Source organism: Corythoichthys intestinalis, chromosome 2, assembly GCF_030265065.1.
Source record: "Corythoichthys intestinalis isolate RoL2023-P3 chromosome 2, ASM3026506v1, whole genome shotgun sequence".
Lineage (NCBI taxonomy): Eukaryota > Metazoa > Chordata > Actinopteri > Syngnathiformes > Syngnathidae > Corythoichthys > Corythoichthys intestinalis.
In genome coordinates this window covers 45,925,914-45,945,312 of record NC_080396.1, presented here as the reverse complement: position 1 = coordinate 45,945,312, position 19,399 = coordinate 45,925,914, and the positions used below count along the sequence as shown (strand labels likewise).

Sequence of the window (19,399 nt, the reverse complement as noted above, 5' to 3'; positions counted from 1 at the left end):
TAACAAGCATATATATTATTTTTGAGTGAACAGATTTAAGTTAAATTTTTAGTGAATCCAATTATTCACAGTTTGTAAATATATTGTATATAGTTATTAAAATAGTTCTATTTCCTTACATTTTTACTACGTCTCTGGGTCCAATTTATTTAGTATTTTCCTTTGATACAAACGAACCCAAGCACCCACCATTCTCTGGTTAGTTGCCAAATAGAAAGGTAGCACGGGTGCTACATAAATTGGAGGCACCGCTGGGATTTATTTATTTAAACTACAAATAGTTTGAAGTAGTGTGTAATTTACTAATACGTAGTTGACCCAGAGAATTAAAATTAACAGTGCTTTGTGAGAAGTTAATTTTCATAAAAGTAGCCTTTTGAAGAAAAATACATTTTTGATAGCGTCATATAATTTTTACATTTATAACGATATCTGTACAACGCTTTGGGATGGCTCAGTTGAGGAATTGGTGCATTGGTGAAGGCATCGATCAAACTCATGCATTGCTGCTGAAAGATGTTCCTCCAGAAGTGGAAGTGGAAGCCATTGAACAGACCATGCAGACAATAAAAGTCCTTGGGAGAGTTCGTGTGAGAGGAAGAATGTATGACCAGGATTCTCAAAGTCTGACTGTGCTATGTGAGTGCAGAGAGAAGGTCAATACAAATTTAATTCCTGTGGATATTCTGCCTGAGGGATCTGCTGTGTCATGGAGAATCTTTGGACCTTCTGATCAGGAAGAGGAACCCTCTGATGAAGTAGTAGAAGATGATCAAAGTGTGTCGCCACCAGATTTCAATTTCCTGTCAACCCAAGCATCTAGTCCTGAAGCTATTATTCGAGCTATGGGGGAAGTCCTACAGCAGGTCAGTAAGCCCAGTAGGAATGAAAGTACGCCATACAGAAGACTGCGAACCTTCTCAGGGGTCACACCGACACCTGCTGGAGAAGAACAGTTAGAAAATTGGCTCGAACAATCTCGACTCATGATTGAAGAATGTGAACGATCAGAACGAGAGAAGAAAATGAGGATTATGGAAAGTGTAAAGGGTCCTGCGCTGGAGGTCCTACAAGCTGTCCGATTCAATAATCCAAATGCAACATCTGAGGAATATCTTGACATCCTTGAGAGCACATTTGGCACATCTCCAAGTGGTGAAGAACTTTACTTCGCTTTCAGAATGCTATATCAACATCCTGGGGAGAAACTATCACAGTTCTTGAGACGTATGGAACAAGTCTTGAACAAAGTAGTGAAGAAAGGTGGACTCCAGGGCACAACTATTGATAAAGCACGTCTTGAACAGCTCATAAAGGGGGCCACCCAATCTGATTTAATGATTCTGAACCTCAGACTGCGAGAGAGATTGGATAGTCCGCCAAAGTTCCTACAGTTGTTAAACGAGATACGTCTTGAAGAGGAACATCAAGCTTCACGTTACAGACTACATCAGCCAAAAGATGTTTATGTAAATCGTGCAAACGTAACCACTGAAAATGAGCTTAAAGACTTAAAAGCAGAGTTCGAGCAACTCCGAACTCAAGTAAGCGAGATTACTAGGCTTCCTGCCATGACAAGCAACCCGCCTATTGTTCCTGCTCCTTCTGCTGACAGTTCAGAAGACAAGAATGTCCAAGCTCTAAAGAAAGAAGTCGTCAAACTTCGAAAGCAGCTATCTGTCATGTCAGTCAAGCCACAGTCCAGTTCCGGTGCTGAGCCGCAACAAAGATCATCGTTGTCAAAGCAACATCAGCCAAAAGTCTACACACCCCGAAACACAAGTAACTTCTTTTGTTATCGTTGTGGGGAAGATGGGCACCTGTCAACAAGATGTACAGCTCCCGAGAACTACCCCAAAGTTATAAAGAAATTGCTGCGAGCACAACAGAGGTTTAAACCACCTCAGAAAGCTGAAGAAGCCAAAACTAAGACCACAAATGTCAACGTCAAGAGGAGCGCTGTCAATATTCAAAATCAAACTTTGCCAGAAGGACTAATCGGTCCACCTTCTCTTGCACAAGTGAAGCTCAACGGCAAGTACTGCACTGCACTGATGGACGGAGGGTCACAAGTGACGATAATTTTTGATAGTTGGTACTCCAAACACCTGTCACACATCCCGCTGAACCCTGTTTCGGGTCTTGACATTTGGGGACTAAGTGAGTCAGAGGACGGTTACCGTTACCGAGGTTACATTCAAGTTGATTTGGAGTTGCCAAAATTGTCAAAGTCTCACAAAGTAAAGTCTATTCCTGTACTGGCTCTCGTGTGTCCTGACACCCGTTGTTCTGAAGACGTACCAATTCTCATTGGCACAAATGTCAAAAGAGCTAGGCCTTCTCATTTCAAAGCAACAGAAGGAAACCAAGAAAATGTGTCTGTAGCTCAGGTTCAAGCATGGTCAGAAAAACCATTACCCGGTTTTCCCACCAAAGCCACTACAGACAAACATGACGTAATAATGGCGGAAGTTCAGTGGATAGGGCCTGGTCCTCTCATCATTCCGGCTGGAATGGAGCACATTGCTACTTGCAAACTAAAAAGGCAACAAGACTTGGGAGACAGTATTGTAATCACTGAACGTGCTTATTCACCTGCTCTTCCCTCAAGTGTGCTAATCCAACCTACCGTTTTGTTCTCAAAAATGCTAGACCCTAACAAGTTCCTGGTACTTCTGCGTAATGAGTCCATGAAACCAACTGCCATCCCGATGGGGACTGTGATCGCTCATCTGCATGTGGTTGATATGGTGAAAGATACTCCCAATCGGAACGACAAAAGGGTTGAAGCTATGGACCCCTCATTATTTGACTTCAACGACTCCCCAATCAGCAATGAATGGAAAAGGAGACTAAGTCAAAAACTCGCTCAGCATTCAGAAGTGTTTTCTACTCATGAGTGGGACGTAGGACTAGCCAAGGGAGTCGAGCATCACATCCGCCTAAGCGACAATACTCCGTTTCGAGAAAGGTCCCGCCGTGTTGCCCCTGCTGATTTGGATGATCTACGGCGTCACCTTCAAGGACTGTTGGCCGCTGGCATCATAAAAGAATCAAGGAGTCCATATGCTTCACCCATCGTTATCACTCGCAAAAAGAATGGCCAACTTCGCATGTGCATAGACTACAGAACTCTGAACCGCAGGACCATCCCAGACCAGTACACTGTGCCACGCATCGACGACGCCCTGGATTGTTTATCCGGCAGCAAGTGGTTTTCAGTCCTGGATCTGCGCAGTGGCTATTATCAAATCCCAATGGTCGAAGAGGACAAAGAGAAAACTGCTTTCATATGTCCCCTGGGATTTTTTCAGTTTGAGCGGATGCCACAAGGGATCACAGGGGCCCCTGCGACATTCCAACGACTCATGGAAAAGGCGGTCGGAGACATGCACCTGCTTGAAGTCATTGTCTATCTTGATGACTTGATCGTGTTTGGTAAAACCTTGGAGGAACACGAACAAAGACTCCTCAAAGTCATAAATCGTCTAGAAGAAGCTGGTCTCAAGCTATCCCTTGACAAGTGCCAGTTCTGTCGGCCACAAGTAACATATGTCGGCCATATCGTTTCAGAGCACGGCATTGCAACAGACCCGGCCAAAGTTGAGGCCGTGACAAGGTGGGAACAGCCAACAGATCTCCCTTCGTTGCAATCCTTTTTGGGATTCTGTGGGTACTACAGGCGATTCATAAAGAATTACTCCACCATAGTGAGACCACTCACAGAACTATGCAAGGGATATCCCCCTACCCAGAACAGAAAGTCCACTCCATCACCAAGCAAGACCTACTACAAAGTTAAAGAGCCTTTTGGTGACCGGTGGGACAACTCTTGCTCAGAGGCATTTCAACAGGTAATTCAGTGCCTGACAAATCCTCCTGTGCTGGCTTTCGCAGACCCCACTAAACCGTACATCCTTCATGTTGATGCCAGTTTGCACGGTTTGGGTGCGGTTCTCAATCAAGAGCATCCAGAAGGATTAAGACCAGTTGCTTTTGCAAGTCGTAAACTAAGTGCTTCGGAGAGGAATTATGCTGTGCACCAGCTGGAATTTCTTGCACTTAAATGGGCTGTGGTCGACAAGTTTCATGATTACTTATATGGAGCTCAGTTTACCGTGAGAACGGATAACAACCCCCTCACGTACATCCTCACGACAGCCAAACTCAATGCAACTGGTCATCGCTGGCTTTCTGCCCTCTCTTCGTATAATTTCACTCTGCAATACAGACCAGGCAAGAACAACATTGACGCAGATTCGCTGTCACGCAATCCTCTTCCTACATCAGAAGAAAATTGGCAGACAGTCCTGCCTGAAGCAGTTAAAGCTCTCTGCAAACAAATAAGATGCAATGAGACTCCCAAGTCAGGGATCATCACCGTAGCAGAGTCACTAGGAGTGTCACCTGATGGAATCCCTGAATGTTTTTCCTATCCAGTCCGGTTGGATTTGGGTTCACTAACACAACTAAGTGCCCATGAACTCATTCAAGCTCAAGACAGCGACCCCACTATAGCTCCAGTCAAACAGTCACTCAGTGGTGGTCAACCATTCTCATCCAATGACAACTCGTCAGCTGCATTGCTCAATAAAGAAGCAAGTAAACTATTGGTCCAAAATAACCTGCTATACCGTCAGGTGGAAAGAAATGGCTCTGAAGTGCATCAGTTAGTCCTACCCAACAAATACATCGCCATGATCTTCAAGTCTCTGCATGACGAATCTGGACATTTGGGAATGGACAAGACTCTTGAACTCATTAGAGACAGATTTTACTGGCCTAAAATGGGATCTGATGTGGAGCAGTACATCAAAAATTGTGGACGATGTATCACTCGCAAATCACTGCCACAACGAGCCGCTCCTTTGCACCAGATCACAAGCCAAGGCCCTCTAGACCTCGTGTGTATTGATTTCCTGTCACTTGAAACAGACTCCAAAGGATATGCTAACATCCTTGTAGTGACAGACCACTTTACTCGATATGCCCAAGCTTTTCCAGCAAAAGACCAAAGAGCAACCACAGTAGCCAAGATTTTGTGTGAAAAATACTTCATACACTATGGTCTTCCTGCCCGTATACATTCTGACCAGGGGCGTGATTTCGAAAGCAAACTCATTCAAGACCTATTGAAGATGTTGGGCATTCGCAAGTCAAGAACATCCCCTTACCATCCTCAAGGAGATCCTCAACCAGAACGATTCAATCGTACCCTTTTGTCAATGCTGGGTACGCTTAATCCAAAACAGAAGCAGAAGTGGAGTCAAAACATCAGCCTGCTGGTACACGCCTACAATTGTTCCCGCAATGAGGCAACTGGTTATTCTCCCTATCTGTTAATGTTTGGCCGAGAAGCACGTCTCCCTATTGACATCTGTTTTGGCATTGTCGATGAAAGCCACAAAACATATTCATTCCATCAATATGTTGCCAAGCTCAAGAAAGATCTCCAGAAAGCATATTCTCTGGCCAGTGAAAGATCAGACAGAAGCCATCAACGAAACAAGAAATCACACGACAAGTATGTCAAAGAACAAGCCCTCGACCAAGGTGACAGAGTGCTCCTGAGAAACTTTGGAGTCCAGGGCAAACATAAATTGAAATGCAAATGGAAGCCATCACCATTTGTTGTGGTGGAGAAATTGTCTAACGTGCCTGTTTACAAGATCAAACCAGAAATAGGTTTGGGTCCCATGAAAACAGTCCATCGCAACCATTTGTTACCCATTGGCTATCTGGTACGACTTCCCGTAGAAGAGGAGGAAGAACAGTCACCACAAAAACCTGTTACTCGAGCACACCGACGAAAGACCCAAGAACCACAACAGTCAACCCAACATGACAATGAAAACTTTTCAGAAGATGATTCCCTCTGTTCGGAAATGGAGGAGATGCAATGGAATAGTCCAATTGTCATTGACTGGGACAAACTGTTGGCACAACCTGTTGAGACTTCCACCGAGGAATCCCAGCCAGTTGTTACCGAAATGGAAACGCAAGATCCAGATCTGGCGGCTCCTGATGTGGTGGGTCAAGACGTTGCGAGCCTGCCTTCCAACACTGTTCCTGAGTGCAGTAGTCGAGAAGGGTGTGCTACTAACGCAACACATGATGTAGAAGTGGACAGTCACCAAGTTGAACGTGCAAAGAGAATCACTCGTCCAGTGGTAAGACTGAGCTACGATGAACTTGGAAATCCATGTGATCACCCTGTTACAGTCCTGAGCCGTGGAGTGTTAATTGGAAGTGGAATGTACAAAGACTCCCGAAGAAGTCATTGCCAAACCTTCTGGTGCCACCCCATGGCGTTGTGCTCTGTTTGTTCTAGTTCGGCATCTCTCCGTCGCATTGGGAACGTTAAGATGCACTAGTTTAATTTTGATGGGGTCATCAAAACTTTTTAGAAGGGGGAGGGTGTAGCCCAGGTGTATAATTGGGCATATACCAAAACATCCAGAATAGTATGGGTTAATACAATCCATTACATCGTTTTGCTACACATCAGGTAAATTAATAATTAATATTAATTGTGACCTAAAAGTTAGTTCTGCAAGTATTTTATTATTTCTTTTTATAAACTGTTGGTTTAGCCAAAAAGAATAATAACAATATTTGCTAGGATGACTATGAGGTTTGATGCACACAGCTTACATTGTTATGTATTTGTGAAAGCATTTTGTGTGGACGCCATTGTTTTCATTGTGAATTGATGGACATTTTAAGCAGACGTGAATGCTATTGCTTAAGTTCCGTTGCCATGGAGACAACGAGGAGAACTGCTGTTTTCTCTCGCGAGAGGACGCGAGTGAAGCGAGTCGACCGCTGATTGGAGGATCGCGAGTCTCGGAGGGAAAGAGAGAAAGGAGTTCGAGAAAGTTCGGAGAGACGAGAGGATGCAAGTGTGGCGGCTAACGGTTTTGTTCACGTTCGGGACGCAGAGTTCGCGGCAAGTTGGACTGTATGCCAAGTGCTTTCTTTCCATTATTCACGGATTGCTCATCGACAATGCTGGGAGAGTGTTGTCAGTTGAATGCGCGTCTGTTTGGAGTTGGATGCCACGAGGAGGTCGACGGAAAGCCGTTAGCGTGACTCGTGGCTAACGCGAGGCTAACGAGGACGACGACGACGTTTGAGCTTACCCTGCGCTGGTCCCGCTCGGAAACTTCTCCGTGTGAAGCCACAGCCAAGGTTTCGCCGCTCTCAAAAGTTTCACCGCACTCAAAAGCCCCACCGCACTCAAAACTTCGCCGCTCTCAAAGCTCCACCGCTCTCAAAACTTCGTCGCTCTCAAAGCTGCGGCGCACTCAATCCGGCTGTGCACACAACGGGTTGGGCAGGCCTCAAGCAGGCCTGGTATCGGTTTTTGGGGATGCTCCGGAGCGTGAGTACTCAAGACAGTGTGAGTGTGTGTGTGTGAGTGTGGGCCCACTTTGAAAAAAAACAAACCAACAAAACAAACTTGTTGTTCCGGAACGTTTGTGGATTGTTGACTGTGATTTTTGTGCTGTTAATTGTTTATTGCTCAGTTGCCTTTTGGACATTTAAAAGACAATTTAACAAGCATATATATTATTTTTGAGTGAACAGATTTAAGTTAAATTTTTAGTGAATCCAATTATTCACAGTTTGTAAATATATTGTATATAGTTATTAAAATAGTTCTATTTCCTTACATTTTTACTACGTCTCTGGGTCCAATTTATTTAGTATTTTCCTTTGATACAAACGAACCCAAGCACCCACCATTCTCTGGTTAGTTGCCAAATAGAAAGGTAGCACGGGTGCTACATAAGCGCTAGTCTGGGCATGCGCACACACACACAAAAGCAAGTAAACAAATTAAAGAGCTTGAGATTTACTGTGCAATATGATTGCATGTAGAACAACTAATGGGTACTGGTCCATGTTTTTTCCCACTGATTGAGCTTTACTGTTCAGTATTATTGCTTGTAGAAGGACTAATGGGTATTGGTCGATGTTTTTTTTTGACTGATACAATCCATTAGTGTATGACATTTCTGCACACAAGTAGGACAGCTTTGGTTATTGGTGAAAGTACATGTTACCAGTGAGGCAAAATTGTTCAGCTTAAAGTCCATGTGCTTGTACGCTCTTTGTCCTCACCACTGATTGTACCTGGTAATGTTACTAACATGACACAATAGTGAATTTGTGTACACGTAGGCCAAAAGTGGCACTGTAGTTAAAAAGGACAAGGTTACTAGTAAGACAGTCATTCTATCAGTGTGCTGAACTGTCTTACCAGTACATGGACTTCATGCTGGATGACCATACATTTTGGCTCATGTTTGAATGGCTTTCCATAGGCACATGCACACGCAATGCTGGTGATTAATGCAATATACTTTGATGGTACCTGCACTTTGCCCAGCGTATCTTTGATGTGTTGAGACTCAGCAGGCTGCAAGGGAATGCCCAGAACCCCCTCTGCCTTGTCGAGCCAACCTAGCATCAAAGCTGTTGTCTCGTGTAGCTGTGCTGCTGTTGCGTGCGCTTCTGCTGATCTGCAGGATGGGAAATTGCTGTTATCATATAGGAATTTTACTTATGCTGACATTGTTGTCGGGGCCGTTGTTCTCTTTGTCCTGTTCCCGATCACACAATTTATCTTGTTTCTCTTTCTATTCACCCTTTCTCCCTGTACTATGTTGTCTGTGTCGTTTGAGGTTTCAGTCTTAAACTAAGTTTTCCTTATACCGGTTGCCAAAAGTCCAGAATGGTAGGTTTAGGGGTGGCTTCTAATAGCCAGTCATTGTGAATGGTTTTAAACGATGGGTATGGTTACTATGTCTATCCGATATCGACCAAAAGTCATATTCCGATATCTTGAGGCTGAAAATCGATAAACAATGTATATTCTGATATTTTGCTTGCAAAGTGAGAGCAAATGTTCAGTCCAAGTCAAATATGCCATTAAAATGTACACCCCTAAGAACAGAATAGGCTGACAAATACACGTTGACTGTAGTGTTGCCCTTAATGTAGACAGCCCAAGCATTAACAAGCTTTCTCAATATGGTATGTTGTTAAATCTAAATTCATTGATGTGATAATGATTTCACTCTAGTTTGGATGTTAGAAGTAATGTTAACTATGTACATCAACCAATCAGTAAAGTTGACAAAATGATTGACATATACTGTCGACCGTCCAGCGATTGCATGAACAGGAAATAAGTCTGAACCAATGACAGAAGTAATGTAATCAAATCCTGGCTGCTTATTTGTAGATCTCAAAAAATGGTTGTTGTCTACACACATTCACTGACCTTCTCTTGCGCTCATTGAGCTGTTCGCAGACATGAGCCCAGCGAGCGTTTAGGAATTTGAGTTGTGCTCTGAGGCGGGAAGCATCATCTGGTGTACTCATCTGGCTGATATCCTCGCCTGCAGAGGTCACTCTGTTCAACACCACTTCCTGCTGTGGTATGGCTTCTGTCAGGGCCTGCAAAAACAAACACACACATATATGAGATTTTCATCTAGTTGCTCACGGTCTGATTTATCATGAATCTCCCAAATTACATTGCTGAATAGATGATATGTCACCCTAAGTTTTGTTTCTGTCATTTGAAAAATGCTAACTCCCCACCCTGTATAATTTTGCAGACGCCACCTCCGCTCAGCCAGGCGCCGCTTTGATCTGTCCATTCTGTCCATCTCTAAAGTAACGGCGGATTAGCATTAGCAGATTGAACCTGCCTTTCAGATGCGGTGTTCAAAGAAACAAAATCAGCGAATGCAATTTGTCTCAGGTTTGATGTATCACATTTTATCACATTTGCATCTACTCCTCCCAGACCGAGCAAAATGAGCTGCTCAGCAATTTTGCCTGTTTGGAAGAAGCAATTCTGCCTGTGTCGGGTCCACAGTTCAGCTTTCACATCTCTTTGCATGTGCAATCTAATTTCAACGTTGAGCAAATCGGGTCCTAAATAGGGCAATAGAACAAAGACAAGAGGTCTATAGTCTTAAACCAAAAGACTACTGTTGCTTTAAATAGTTACAAAAGAGTGTAGAGACTTTGAACAAAAGAGCTGTAGAAACTTTAAAAAAAAAAAAATGGAGGCAACACAGTCAAAGAGGTTGGGGGCAGATTGGGTATCGGCTAGCAGATGGCCTTCTATTCATCACTGTCTGTGCAAAAATAGTGTGATAGTTGATCACAGACACCTGTAAAGTGGACTGGACACATTTCTTTTGATCACCGACTTCAACTACCTTGGCCATCTTGTGCTGAATATCATTCAAATTCCTTAGGTTTCAAACTTTGTTTAGACGGCTACACTGCTACAGGATGTCCCTTTGACAGTAATCAGCTATCAGTTTGGTCATGTATCATTTCAATCAATATTGCCTTTAGCATACAACAATAGTCAATAAAACCCACTTCAGGTTTTGGGTCAGTCAAAGTGAGTACCATAAATACTTGGTATCCAAATGTGAATTTGAAAATAAAGTACTTGAATCTTCAATGGAAATGCCTTCTACATGTCTTTATTACAACATATTGTAGTACATTTACAGTATTTAACCATTAGATGCATAAGTGGGTCAAAAATGACCCGGTGAGGTTGTTTTCTTGAAATATTTTTGAAATGAAAAATTGTAATCAATTCATATTCCAGGTATTCCTCAAAAAACATGTTTTTGATATAATGCCATTCAAATTTTTGATGAACTTTTTATACATTTGAAGAAATGGTCATTTTTGTATTACTACCCTAAGCCTCCACAAGTGGGTCAAAAAAGACCCACATGCATTTTCTATGGAATCCAATGGGAATGTTTCATTCTTATCAACTTTGGCCGTCAGGAATAAATTTACCGTGGACCACACAGACTAGGTATGTAAAAAGTGACATCCCTTAAGAAGATTATTTTACACAGCAAGAGCTGATACGTGTACAGTAAGTATTATGTCCATATAGTATTTTGTGTGTGTGTGTCTTTCATAACTCTTATTATTTATCAGCAAATTAACCTACTTCATATCAGGGTGTCCCCTGCCTACTGCCCATTGTTAGCTGGGATAGGCTCCAGCACCTCCGCGACCCTCGTGAGGAATAAGCGGCATGGAAAATGAATGAATGAATAACTAGCTAGCTAACTAAGGCTAGGTTCATACCGCAGGTCCTAATGCACAATTACGATTTTTTGTCATGTTTTTTGGTGTACCCGATCATACTGCCTTTGTCCATTGAGCCTGTTCAAGTATCACACATGCGCTCTAATTCGCAGTCCGAGATGCGCTGAGCAAACTGGCCCGCATGCGCAGGAGCATTGGAGCAGAGAGAAAACTGAGCATTGTCAGGCTTATTCTCATCACCATTTTATTTTTTTTACTGTTGTCAAGCCCGCTCCTTCCCCAAAAGCCGCATTCAAGCTAGGTGCTAACGCTAATGCACAGCTGCACCGCTACTGTAGCACCCTGTTTCTCTCGCTCTTTGCTGATGTTAACTGCTGCATGAACTCCAATTTGGGGGACTTGACAGTTCGGACCGCAGCCACATTCTGGAAAAATGTGGCCAGGATGGGATTGTAACCACATACGAAAGTGACCTGGATCGAAACACGAAACAATCGGATTTGTGCTAGATTTACAGCTAAAATGGTCCTACAGATGTTGGATGATGGAGAGACAGTGGTTGGACTCAAGTGTCCGAAATGTCTGATGATGAGGACCCAGACTATTGTCCAGGTGGCAGTTGTCCACCTGGAAATCCAACTGAACAGGATCAATCTGACTAATAAGATTCCACTTATGTGTCCTCTGAAGAAGAAAGTGTCAAAATCATGGCCAACAGAATGAGTTGGTAGGGCTCTTACTAGAAAGAATTACCTCCCACCCAGGGCAGAACACAGAGCCACAATATCCTCAGAAATCGGTCAGTGCCTCCACAAGGTCTTAGCACCGCTGTCACACCAAAAAGATGCATGGGAGCGCTTTAGCATTGATGATAAAATACAAGGAAGGATAAAGTTTATTGCTGTAACTTCTGTCCCCCCACCCCCCAAAAAATGTTAATGGAATCATAAAGATATTTCAAGCATGAAATCATTCTTGTGTGGCCCTAAATATCATACTAATTATTATACAAGTGATTATTCTTCACTGAAATGGCATAAAAACACATAGGTTCTAATATGGGTCATTTTGACCCACTTATGGAAGAGTGTAGGGTCCAGTAACTTATGCATCTAAGGGTTAAGCTCCTTATCTGTACCGTAAGAATCCATGCTATCAGTTTTCAGCTTGTCTGAATGGGGGAATTGAGCATGATATAATACCATTCCCCATAAGATTCATTTTATTGTTTCAGCAAACACATAATCATTAAAGACTACTTCCATTAGAAAGTCCTGAAATTCTTGAATTTCATTGTTTTTTTGGATCTGGGGGTCTTTGTGTGATACCTGGAGATGCTGCCTTTGTGCTGCTGGCTCTTTCTCAGCCAGCTTGATTGCACCTTCAGCTTCATGAAGCCACTCCTCAAGTGCTCTCTGGTCAGCTGCAAACTTGTGCCACTTGGTGTTGCATTCCTGCCAGCGACTTGAAGTGCAATCAAACAAATAATAAAACAATTTAGTTTTTCTATGAAGCTTTTTGGATATGTCCTTCCCGCTTCCCCTCATTTACATCAGCCGTTCTTTGTGCAGTCTGTTAAGTTTGTCCCAGTTGATTCCTAGGTGGTTGGCACTCTCGTGGATTCGCTGACCCTCCATAGGTCGGGCACCTGATACTACTTCTTGTCTGCGAGACAGAGCTGTCTCAACTGGACCGTGCAGTTTCTCGATGATTGCCTTCACTTCCTGTGTGTGCATAACTCAAGGTTATTTTCTACTTGCATTAAATTAAGTTTTTCAAGTTTGGTTCAGTTGACTTGCTCAGACCCGGACCCACAAAGTGATGCTGACCTTCAGGCAGTGGTCTTGCTCAGGTAGGTTGTAATAGGCTGCAGGCCAGTATTCTGGGGAGTTGAGTTTGAAGTCTGCCTCAGCCACGGAACGTAACAGCGCATGCAGCTCTTCCAGATAATCCTGCACACGAAGAGAAACATGCGTGCATCCTGTTGACAGACCTTGAGTATTTGGATCACATTACTAAAAAAAAGTCAAATAAAAATTAATAATAATAATACTGCTCTGCAACACAGATATTAAAATGATGCATGCGATTAAAAGGGATTTCTCAATTGTTTATATACTGTATCTACAAGACAGACTTCTAAATTCCCACAACACTTAAACATCATGACCACAACATTTCTATTGTTTAAATTACTAAAATTAGTGAATGCTGAGAGTTGCTGACCAAATTCCCCAAATTAGGTGATATTGTACTGTGTACAAAGCAAAGCGAATCCAACCCGTTTCCAATTACCATGCAAATATGCCCATGTCTCAGTATTCAATAATCACTTATTAGTCATGAATGAATTAGAGCTAGACTGCATCATACTAATGACGGGTGTTTTTTCTTTTATCGCTCTCATCAGATCAACAGCTGTGTGTATGACTGACAGCAGCCAAAATCGTCAAAATACTGTATATGGGTAAATACATAAAATACAGACCGGTATTTGTAAAGTCAAACCTTTATAGGGGATCCACAAAATTCTGCATGTTAACCTAATATTAAGGCCAATAACTGAATATAGATAACAAAGGCATAGGTTTGGTCTCAATTTTGGTAGGGACGATATAACAGCATAACCTGCATGTTTACGTTTTGCTTGGGACGGGACATTAATAAGACCAAACAGATTGGATGAACGGGGCAAAGGGCCACATTTCTCATGAATATGAACATAATTAATTGATAGGCTAAATGATCAATGCAAAATAAATCCGTATCGACTGATAATAACTTTTACGTGCATTGGTTCAGGTGCTATACTGTTCAATTCAAACCTTTGTTTTCAAAAAATACTAATGAAACATTTTGGAAAACTTCCAGAATAAATGTGTGTTTTTTATTAGCAAACATGACCATAATGAAAATAATTCACTTCATAAGGGTAGGGTCAATTCTATCCTTACAACATATGAGAAGACAATCTAAATTCCCAAAATAACTGAACTCATTATTTTAATTATTTGTTATAGATATATATATACTGTATATTATTATTTACATTATTTTAAATATTATAAGGTTGCTTAAAAGTTGGTGGGGACAATTTTAGAATTCTGAAAAGTTGGTAGTGTTATGTCCCTATCGTCCCTATGCAAACCTACGCCCTTGATAGGTAATGTATTTGGTTCTAGGGTGCTGCCCTTAGTGTGAATGCCTTTGAAGCCAACATGTTTAACATAACCACCAATATTGGGTGCCCCAGAAAAACAGCCCCCAAATTTGGATAGGCATCATTTCTTGATTCACAATGAAAAGAGACTGTAGCTATAACTATATATATATATATATATTTAAATACATATATATATTTTTTAGAACATCATATTCAAAATAAACTAGTTTAAGCTGCAGTCTCTTTTTATTCCAAAAAAAAAGAAAGAAATGAAGCATACAAAATTTGGTGCCTCATTTTATTGTGTCACCCTATATTACAGATGTGTTGAAGTCAGTAGCCTTGGGTTGCTAGGTTATAGCCATACACCTATCACTATCATGTTTATGTCTGACATTAGATGTACTTTGGGGAAATAAACCATGCCTTGCAGTATTTAGAATGTACTAGTGTATGTCTGCATGACCATTTAAGTGTAATTCAGAGCTACACTACAACAGTCACCTTAACTCAATGGCTGCAAGTGACAGTGATAGATGTCCAATTCATTTGAACTGAGAATCTCGGCTTTCATTCACTGCCTGGCCGCTCTGTTCAAAATGGATTAGACGTCTATCGGTGGCAGCCAATGAATTAATAACGTACGTATGTTTCATCAGAGAACACTTTATATACTCTCTGAACTCACAGATCAAGTCAGATGTGCAATTTGTTCAAGCTCATCACAGTTTGCATAGTGGCGTAATAAGAGTATGTTGGTGGGTGCACATGATTAGATGGAGAGATACATACATTGTCAGTGATTGGCACACCGGCAGACTGCATAATGTCATTGGTTGGCATGCGGTGACAGAGAACCAGACAGAGAGACCAATGAGATTCGAACCTGACCTTTCTACAAATCAACATTTAACATGTGGTGAAGAAACGTCAATGAGAGGTGCAATTAGAATTCGATGGGATTGACCACAGTAATGATCGAAGTGGCTAAAGATTAACAATATGTATTAGTTATGAATGCTCATTTCACTGAATTACCTGGAAGTATTAATTACATTGCTACAGAATGGAATTTATTACTGTATATTATGAATTCAACACTTGAAATGTAATTCCAGTAAAATACATTGCTCAGGCTTTTAAAATACAGTATATTGAAATGCAATCTACAGAATTATCACCGGTTGTACATTAAGTGGATTTTCATTATACTGTATAGTCCAGATTAAAATATATACCACATACTGTATATAATATACAGTATATTATTTATCTGAAGCTATATTTGAATTACAGTAGTTCACCTGTTACAAATTACAGCAACATACTATAAATAGTATTATAATAATAGTATATTAATATTATACCTTCACTTAGCCAGACAATTTGTATGCCAAAGATTTGCACAGCATAAACTAGCCTTAAAGAATTTAGAGTTCGTGAAAAAAAAAAAAAAAAAAAAACTACATTATTGGATGTTTAGCTCAAATTCGTGTCCCTTGAATATTATTGTGTACTCTACTAATATACAGTACACAAATCTTGCATGCAAACATCTTTCTGCCAGGGAATAGAATGGGACTTGCCTTACCGCACGGATGATAGTGTTAGTAATTGTTAGTTATTGATAGAGTGCAGTTCAAAAGTTAGTTCTATTATGTTTCAAAGTTCTCTGTTAGCACACAGTAGAATTGCAGGCGCCTATTGGAACTCACATATCGTTTCTGAAAGGGTTTGAGTTTGCCCTCCACCTCAACCCAGCGTGTGTTGAGCTGGAGCTGCCGGGGCTCCACTAGATTGGCGGCTCCAGCCTCTGAAAGCTGATTGGCTAAACCCTGCAACTCCTTAAGCTCCTCCTTCTTCTGGGCCATCTGTGAGGAAATTTCCTACGGGGTGAAAATCAACCGAGGCCGTCATTTTTTTTGTGTTGGGGGGGGGGGGCAGTCTGAATTTTAAGAGGAAGCATAGTGAGACAAATACGACTTTTGTGAGACTTTATTAGCATTGATGATGAGTACAATCACTGGAATGTGTGTGTTTTGGGAACGGAAACATTGAAAGCTTGTAGGTTACAAAAAAAAAAAAAAAAGACATAGCAGTGAGGCATCTCAATGATGGGCAACGCAGACGTCCACTTAGCGAAATGTCATAGTGATCATCTGAAAGCCAAAGACAAAGATGTATAGTCAGGAGATAAGGGAAGAAGAATGTAGGGAGCATCAGGGACTTTCCATGGAAAAAAAACAAAGCAATGAGTGACAAAAGAAAACAACCATGTGCAATATACAGAATACGTATGTACTTGTCCTTATAAATGTGCATGTGTGTGTTCATGCATGTATGTTCACCTTGACCCTCTCGCCCTCGGGAGGGTCGGGTAGCTGATCCACACTGCGCTGGATATCGTCTAGCCAGGCCAGCAGGTCATGTGACTTCCTTCTATACTGGTACCACTGAGGTGCAATGGCCAGTGCCTTCCTGTTCCTGAGCAAGCGAAGGTCCTGGACAAACACACAAGGCACACACACTCACATGGAGTGGATAAAAGACAGTGGATGGAGCTGATAGTGAGGCGTACAGTAAGCCCCTACTATTTGTGGGGCCTGGGGACCGATGCCTGCCGTGAGTAATTGATGCCCAGTCTGTAAATCTTTATAATTGCCTCTACTGGGTGTCCCAGAGGTCACTATTCACTGCCTTTTACTATTTCATTTAAAGCATCATTCAGAGACATGAGGTCATCATCGTTTGACAGCTTTGCAGTTTTTCTAAGCATATCATTCCCATGGCTTAACGACTGACATTGCGAGCAACGTTGCAAAATTGTCGCCTGGTGAGAAATCTTTCTGTCCCTGACAGCAGTTCAGCGCCAGTTCGAGAAGCTTTATGGCTATCACACTGCTTCAACATTTGGAACAATTTCTCCTACACAGCGTTCCCAAAACCAGGGTTATGTGTCTAACCAAACCCACATTAGCGCGAGACCACCTTTTTATCGCATCACTTTTCTGTGTGGAGTTGTTTGTGTGATAGTTACCTTTACAGCGTTGTACTTATTGCCAAGTTGCTTTTGTTTCAGTTTGATCTGTTCTCTCTTGTCGGTATCTGGCGCTCTTTTCTGCAGGTTCTCTCCTCTCAACAATAACTCCTTCACTGCACTTTCCTCGCAGTCCTGCATTGCCAACCGCATGTATAAGGAACTCGATTTAGACTTTAGGATCAAATATAAATAATAAAAAAAATAAAGAAAAAGGTGACAGAGTTGCTTTTCATATCTTAGTGACCTTGTCTTCCTGGAAATCCTCTTCCTTGAGGTTCTCCCCTTGTTTTACTTCCTCTTCCAGAAGATTCAACCAGATCTGAGCTTCACGGTGATACTGCTCCAGTTCTTTGGCAGATGCGGCAGTCTGAAATGGTGACGTTATCTTACAACAAGCTTTTGATCATTATTGCTAATTGTCCTAGTGTCCCACCTGTCCGGAAGCGATGCGTTGTGCGACAGTGTCAAATTTCTGAGTAAGGAGCTCCACTTTCGGCCCAACCTGCGCCTGGCAGTTTTCTCCCCTGGTTGACATGAGCTCATTGGCCAAAGTTTTTAAGTCTTCCATTTTCTTCCTCATTAGCTCCAGCTCGGCACGCAGCACCTGCATGGCCACACACATGCATGCACCCACAAGTGCTGTGATGTAATGTTTTTGCTTGAATTATGTTTTTAGCCCTTTTTTTCTTAAAATGACTTCTCTGTCATATTTCAAAATCAAAATATTTAGAAAATGCCAACACAGCAAAAATGCACCCACCTTTAGTGCAGCATCATTTGGTCCCTGGTTGTCGATCTCATCCATCTTTTTATTTGCTCCGTCTATCCATCCGTTCACTTCCTCAATCTCTCCATCTAACTTCCTCATCTGCTGCTGGTAGGCCTGAAAATAAGGAGACCTCATTACAAACTAGGCTATTGTATTTTTAAGCGCTATTTATGTTACAATGCATTTTAGCTTTGATAAGAGGAGACAGTCCTAAATAAAAACTGGGTGTCAAAGTGCAGTCCCACCAGCAGCAGGTTTAGCCATTCCTCCGCTCGGGATGTGACAGCAATCCAGTTGCAGTGGAGCAGGCTGACTTTGTCTTCTACCAAACTCCCATGTACCTGAAGAACCGCCTTGAGGGCTTCTGCTAGTTCAACCACGGCCTGCAGCTGTGGCTGGCGTTTCTCAGTCTCACTATGAATGGACTGCAAGAGGGTAATGTGTAAAAGGTGCACATAATATATGTATTAGAGTTAAAGGGGAAGACAAAAAATGACATGCAAAATGAGATATAATTTTATCAAATAAGGCGGACTTAAGTATACAGTATCTAACCAAAATATCTTTTAGAAATGCACGATAATTATCGGTCCGATAATTATCGGTCCGATAATAGGAATTATGACGTCATCCCAATAAATCCGATAATAATATGTTATCAGGCCTATTGATAATATTTTTGGCTCGGTGTCAGATTGGGATGTGTGCATTTGTTTCCACTCCTGTTTTGCCAGTATGCAAAGTTTTGTTACTGTTCTAGAGGCCGTATTTTTCCTTCACTGAGTTATAAACCTTACTATGGCAATTAGCAAATGTTTGCATTTTACAGTGTTATGTTTACAAGTTCTTGAGAGGCCTTTTGTTTATTTATAGGCTTGCTGTTCTATAATTGCCTGGTTAAGAAAGTTGTTTCATGGACCAAGACGACAAAAGTCTCCTCTCCTGTTGCACCAAATGTTTTATCTGCTGACAAAGCACAATTCCTGTTGGGTTTATGTTTGTTTTAGATCAGTGCTCATTGTTCAGGGGAACACATCGTCAATGATATTGACTGATTGATTGTGATTGACTCAAATTATATTTATTTGGAACAATTAATATGGGCACTTTATTTGAAGTAAAAATTGTTCTTGTCTTTGTTTTATTCATTATAATAATGTTCATTTCATCATGAAAATTCTGGTTCGGTCAAAGGCAAATCTATGCTGAATCAACCACTAGTATTTTTTACCTACAGGTGTTCAAAAACTCAGGTGAATATACATTGAAAAATTATACATATATTATCGGTTATCGTATCGTTATCGGTCTTGAG

General features: G+C 41.6%; 1 protein-coding gene across 9 annotated transcripts in view; it reads right to left on the bottom strand.

Annotated features, from left to right (window-relative positions):
* Positions 1–19,399, bottom strand: part of dmd (dystrophin) — a 283,797-nt gene that overhangs the window by 86,205 nt on the left and 178,193 nt on the right. For 5 of the 9 annotated variants that reach the window (XM_057829994.1, XM_057829988.1, XM_057829990.1 and 2 more), the window contains 13 exons: positions 18,330–18,509; positions 18,076–18,198; positions 17,749–17,919; positions 17,560–17,682; positions 17,313–17,447; positions 16,624–16,776; positions 15,991–16,161; positions 15,068–15,094; positions 12,942–13,064; positions 12,664–12,836; positions 12,441–12,576; positions 9,293–9,468; positions 8,381–8,528 (listed from right to left, as the gene is read on the bottom strand). In XM_057829994.1, the coding sequence (XP_057685977.1) occupies positions 8,381–8,528; positions 9,293–9,468; positions 12,441–12,576; positions 12,664–12,836; positions 12,942–13,064; positions 15,068–15,094; positions 15,991–16,161; positions 16,624–16,776; positions 17,313–17,447; positions 17,560–17,682; positions 17,749–17,919; positions 18,076–18,198; positions 18,330–18,509 (1,839 nt within the window). Of the gene's footprint in view, positions 1–8,380; positions 8,529–9,292; positions 9,469–9,615; positions 10,040–12,440; positions 12,577–12,663; positions 12,837–12,941; positions 13,065–15,067; positions 15,095–15,990; positions 16,162–16,623; positions 16,777–17,312; positions 17,448–17,559; positions 17,683–17,748; positions 17,920–18,075; positions 18,199–18,329; positions 18,510–19,399 lie in introns of those variants that run through there. The other 4 variants (XM_057829989.1, XM_057829993.1, XM_057829995.1 and 1 more) reach the window with 2 other exon arrangements.